The sequence below is a fragment of the Papilio polytes genome, unplaced genomic scaffold (assembly GCF_000836215.1).
Source record: "Papilio polytes unplaced genomic scaffold, Ppol_1.0 DF821733.1, whole genome shotgun sequence".
Classification (NCBI taxonomy): Eukaryota; Metazoa; Arthropoda; class Insecta; order Lepidoptera; family Papilionidae; genus Papilio; species Papilio polytes.
The window spans coordinates 1,505,250-1,511,222 of record NW_013527471.1 but is presented as its reverse complement, the minus strand read 5'-3'; the positions used below and the strand labels follow the sequence as shown (position 1 = coordinate 1,511,222).

The 5,973-nt window shown below is 37.1% G+C and overlaps 1 protein-coding gene across 1 annotated transcript in view; it reads left to right on the top strand.

Annotated features, from left to right (window-relative positions):
• Positions 1 to 5,973, top strand: part of LOC106108222 (orexin receptor type 2-like) — a 15,485-nt gene that overhangs the window by 1,540 nt on the left and 7,972 nt on the right. Inside the window, exons 2-5 of the mRNA XM_013289322.1 lie at positions 2,817 to 3,463; positions 4,828 to 4,975; positions 5,048 to 5,189; positions 5,929 to 5,968. Coding sequence (XP_013144776.1) covers positions 2,852 to 3,463; positions 4,828 to 4,975; positions 5,048 to 5,189; positions 5,929 to 5,968 — 942 coding nt within the window. The 5' untranslated portion in view covers positions 2,817 to 2,851. The remainder of the gene's footprint in view (positions 1 to 2,816; positions 3,464 to 4,827; positions 4,976 to 5,047; positions 5,190 to 5,928; positions 5,969 to 5,973) is intronic.

Below are 5,973 nucleotides of genomic sequence, written 5' to 3'. Positions count from 1 at the left end.
AAAAAAAAAAAAAAAAAAATAAACATACCGTCGAATTGAATACCTCCTTCTTTTGGGAAGTCGGTCAAAAATGTTAACAACGATCGCTGTGAACACCGAGTTTGATTAAAATGTACTAATACACTAGTTATCTCCCCATGCTCTGCCTTGTCCTGCCTGTTTTAAGATTTACATTTTTTTATATTCATCTAAGGTAACTTCATAAGTAAACGTCATTTGATTGTTTAAAATGGAAAGAAATGACAGCGCCCATCTGATAGCTGTTTTAATTTGTCGCAAAAATAAAAAAAAAGTAAAATGTTTGCTTTTTTTAGTGAAAGTGTATATCAGCTGGGTTCTAACAATTTTGTTTACGTCTAATACATTTAGTTTCAACCTATATATTTCCTACATAAATTGTACAAACGTTCAGCGGTGAAGAAAGAATTTTAACGCGCCGGAGAAAAATTTATTGTCTAAGAATGCAAAGAATGTAGCCCACCCAGCCGTGGGCGTGGGCGCGGGCAGGCTGACTCAGTGCGCACACTTTGTTATGAACATTACAGATTAAAAAAATGAAACTAAATCATAATTCTACATGTTATTGAGCCTATCCTAAGTTAGGGTGACTAAGCCATAGTCAACCACGCTGGCCAAGTTCGGGTTGGTTGACTTCACATATATCTCTGAATTTCTTCGCCGATATGTGCAGGTTGCATCACGATGTTTTCCTTTACCGTAAGAACGTCGGGTAATTTATGTAGATATGAAAATTCGGAAAAACTTAAATCAAATTGGTACAGCGGGATTCGAACCCAAGACCTATGGATTACAAGTCAAATGCTTAAACCACTGAGCCACCGACGCTGTTACTATTGTAGAAATACTTGCATAAAAACATCATTGTCATCTTACTGAATTAAAAAAATATTAACAAAGTGTTTCTATTCTAGTACTTTAGGCTTGTGAGAAATAAGAAAGTTAGAAATATCAAAATGATTCTTATCTTTGTTATGTTAAATTTAATGTTGTTACTAGGAGCTAGTTATTCTCAGAATTTGTATATTGTTATTGTAAATGTATATTATAATATATATAGAGAACAATATTGTGTGTACTGTGAACGACCGATAAAGGTATTTCTTTCCGGCTAATGAAATAAGATATCTGATGTGTTATTGTTGAAATATCATAATAGAAGTAAAAGGTTTTATTACAATAGCATCCATTAGAGTGTGTATTCTTTTGTTTATTGGGATAAATTACGTGACGCCACGCTCGTTAGTTGCTGGGCGCGTGCTGACCTTCTTGCACTTGTACTGGGAGATGTCTAAGAAATTCATTAGTTGATTTCATATAAATATTTATAATTTTCCCTATTAAAAATGTTTCCTTTGTGGACATGTGGTACAGTTCAGTAACACGGGAGATATTCGGATTCTCCTGTCAATATTACTTAGTTAAGTGAAGCATTTACACCTCAAAGTCAGTCAAGTAAAATTGGAGCGCGCAGATTGGAAGCAATGAAATTCCTTTATGAACTGTCGAGGAAAAATGTTAGCAGCTCTCATTCAATTGAAAAAGCTTCAAGTTCGTTGATCTTCCTGCCTTTAGATGTAATCATGTGTCGATCGTGTAACTCTCATAAAATAACTTTGTATTAGAGAGATACGTATTAATCTTACAAAACTGCATTTGTAGAGTTTAAATAAAAGCCATACTGTTTAAGTCTTTTAATACTCACAATTATTCAGTTTCTGTTAAATCTAATTGTAATTCTGACAGCATCTAACCTTAGTATTGTTAGAAATATCAATCTATAAATAGTTTTCCATTATACGAAGAGAGTGTAATTCATTTTAAATATTTTTTATTCTTTACCAGTTACAAGTGATAATTTGTCAAGGAGCTTTTTAATCATTTACCATTACATAAGGTAGTAAATACCTTTCTAGATATTCAAGTTTCAATATGGTATTTTCATAAATTTAAACTAGATTAAAATACAGATGAAAGGAATTTACATTGGTAGATATATTAGAATGTTGTGTTGTAATAATCAATCATACGCGACATTGTGCTCGGCCGCTGGCCGCTGCGGATGAAATGGGCACGAACGCTAAAAGAACAACAATTCATAATTTGTGACGCCGCTATAATTCGGTCGCTTGTGAAAACACATAATTATGTCAAAGATGGCTGATTTAAATCCACAGAGGAAAATAGAACGTGAAAAAAATTATGTTTCGCTTCTATTTTTGTGTTAGTTCTCTAGACGTTTGGTATACAGTGAGTAAAGGTTCAGTAAATATCTCTCTTCATGCGATAGGTTAGCTTTGTTTCATTTTTTTCTTTACATCTTGTTGCTGTTCATCTAAATCAATATGGTCTCTATATTATCTAACTATAACGGTGTTTAAAACATGATCCAATTGAACGAAAATGGTGACTCCAAGTTGTTACTTGTTATTGGCAACTTTCGAAAGTAAATATTTGCAATTTTGGAGTTTCCTTTTATCTCATTTATTGTGATAACACGCTAACTGCCTAATTTCATAGATAAGATTATGGTGAATTAAAAACATAACAGGGAAATGTCAGCAAACCGCGATAGTGTTGGTACGTCCACCTTCGATAGTCCGCGGCGACTTATTGTCTCATTTTAATGAACCCTTGATATTGTGCCCCGTCGCCAAGACTTTGATCTCGCCACAAACCTGTTAGAACATCATAAGGAGATTGATTTCTTCACTTTATACTATAATCTCTCGTTTAAATAATTTGTATCCTATAATAACTTACACACACTTATGTAACTTGACTCTCCCTTGTTACAGATTTAAGGATCAAGCCGAAATTTGAAGACGCCAACATGAATTTGAATCTTGTAAAGTTAATTAATTCCGTAGTTATTGGTAATTTATTTTTGATCAATGCAACATTTTGTTTCGAAAATAAAGCTAATGAGGAATGTGATTTATGCCAAGATGTGTCCAGAGTTAAATTGGGTGATACAGAAATGAAACTGCTCGCTGTTAGATTCAAACGAGCCGTGCAGACAGACAGAGGTGCGGCCAGATCCGCCACAGCTGAGGACATTGATCGAAAAGTATCCATAAATCAAAGTTTACCAGCTGTGAATGGTACAGATGAGCCATGCATTGGCTCTCCAGAGTTCTGCAACTTAACCAAAGAGGAATACGTGAGAATGTTGCAGGAGTACATCTACCCGCAGACGTACGAGTGGGTGCTGATAGGCACGCATTCCGCGGTCTTCGTCATAGGGCTGGTGGGCAACGCACTGGTCTGCATCGCCGTGTATAGGAACCACACCATGAGGACTGTAACCAACTATTTCATAGTAAACTTAGCCGTCGCCGACTTCATGGTAATACTGTTCTGTCTGCCGGCGACCGTGCTGTGGGATGTGACGGAGACTTGGTTCTTAGGAGATGTCCTTTGCAAGATACTGCTATATTTTCAGGTCAGTTTTTCCATAATTATGCTTAACTATAAGTGTTATTAGTGACTTTTTTGACCTTTTACGTCGCCTTTATACTCGTATGTAGTTCATTAATAGTTTGCCGTTTTCTTGTGTATCAGTTCTATTTCTCGAGGTAAATCAATCATCTCACGGCGCCTACGCCACAACATCGTCTATCTCGCTCGCTCTTCGTCTTACGTTTACTTTCCACGTCCCTTTCTATTTTAATTTTCTAAAGCACATTATTTCTGATGTTGTTGTAATTAATTCTTATCCCCACATCCACGATTGGGGTTGTTTAGTTTATATTACAAGTGAACATTTATCTTTGTTTAATGTTGCGTTATTTTTGCCTTGACCAAAGTTTGTTTTACTTAAATTATTTAAGTTAATTTAAAAATGTGTTGTTGTATAAAAAATTTAGAACTGAAAACATAGTAAAGACACGGAGTAATGCACACATAGCTGTTCATGCTCTGTGCGTGCAGGGCAGCTTGTCCCTCCCTGTCTTTATCTTCAAAGGCAGATTTCATATGTAGACATGTTCAATCTAGTTCTTATTCAAGAATACAAATAGATTTAAGACCACGAAATGGTTTTTTTAAGTGAAAAGAATCACATTTAGTAAACTTGTTAATATTCGTAAATTACTCTTTGCATTAAAGATACCTATTAATTTAGCATAGTTTAATATGAACTATGACTGTTATTATAAGTCCACACACACAATACATAATTGATATCCAATCAAGCAGGTGTGAAGGCTCAGTCAAACATCGGCGGCGCGTCATGACGGACGTGTTAAAGAATGCTGCATATTTCCAATATTGTTAGATCGCTACGGAATGTAAATTTATGTTTAGCTGGAGCCTCATGATCACTAAAATAAACGGATACAAACATAAACAATGTCGATGGTAATCCATAATTTGTTTATGTTTAAACGAGAACGAGTTTGTAGCGAGTTGTGTTGCGCTCTTTAATGTGGTAGAATCAACAAGTCGCCAATATTAGGGAGTTTGTTGCGCAATAACACATTAACAGCCGTCCAGCTGCCGTTCCACGCACACTTACAGCTAATACAGATTTAAAACTTCTCTATATTCAAGGATTGTTTACACGGTATGTGTGTAATGTAGCAATGTAACAGATGGTGTTACTGCCTCTAGTGACCAACGTTCATTATAATCCATCGACCTGTTAAAAGGAAAAATAACATATGGAGTTGGAACCTTAATAGTCTTTTCAATAGGGCTTTTAAAGTACTAAAGCATAGAAAAAGGTAAGCTTTTACGTCTAAAATGAATTTTAGACACATAAAAACGTATGAATTTCGTTAGAAATAAAGAGGATTGTTTGTGCAGTCGGTGTCGGTGACAGTCTCGGTGCTGACGCTGACGTTCATCTCGCTGGACCGCTGGTACGCCGTCTGCTTCCCGCTGGAGTTCAAGTCCACCACGGGCCGCGCCACAACTGCCATACTCGTCATATGGACCGTCTCCCTGCTCTTCAGTAAGTACACTCTTTACAACTTGTGTAGAGAATCTTCTTGCAATATTGTGTAATGTATGTATGTGATGACAGATGCGCCCGAACTGGCAGTGCTGACGACGGTGCAGGCGGTGCCGCTGCGCTTCGAGCTGCGGCTGTTGGTGCAATGCACGCCCACGTGGTCCGCCACCAGCGACCTCGTCTGGCACATCGTTAAAGTCCTCTTCATCTACACGTGAGTACAGATACTAGTATACTACTACTACTATCACTAGGATCTAGTAATCTAAAATCACTGATCTTCGCCAGTAGTGGCAGCTGTCTACGTCACAAGTGAACATCAGATGGCTGCAGATAACGATAATGTTTATTCGAGCTTAGTTTGATCTAGTTTATTTACACTTGTGTACGGATTTAGTTCGGTCGACATAAATTTATATTGATAATGGAAGTCGTTAAGTCGCCGACGTTGATTTGGCGGCGATGGATTTATTTAAATCAAGCTGAATGACCGCATGTGATGTTTCGCTCCGCTCAGTGTTCTCATGTACTCTTTTTATTTGTTTGTGTATGTAGAGTATAATCTTGAACATACAAGAACTTATTGTCTCAATCTCGTGGTTGCAAAATCTAAAAATAAATAAATGTGTATACGTCGTATTGACTTGCAGCTTGTGTTTACAGTATATCAGACAGTTTGAGAGTAGCCCCAGTGGGAGACAAGGTAAAGAGTAAAATGTTAGCATGGTATGCGCATATTATGAGGAGAACTTTAGTTATGAGTATGGAAGGGTACACTTGTAGAGGTAATCTATAAAGAGATGGATGAATTGCGTGAAAGGTGACAAGATGAAGAAAGGAGTGGTAACTGAGATGACGTATGATAGAGTTATGTGGAGGACAAAAACTTGTAGCGCCGACCCTACGGAAGTAGGATAATGACGACAACGATGATGATTGTGTTTGTTTGTCAGGATCCCGCTGGTGCTGATGACGGTGGCGTACCGGCAGATCGTGCG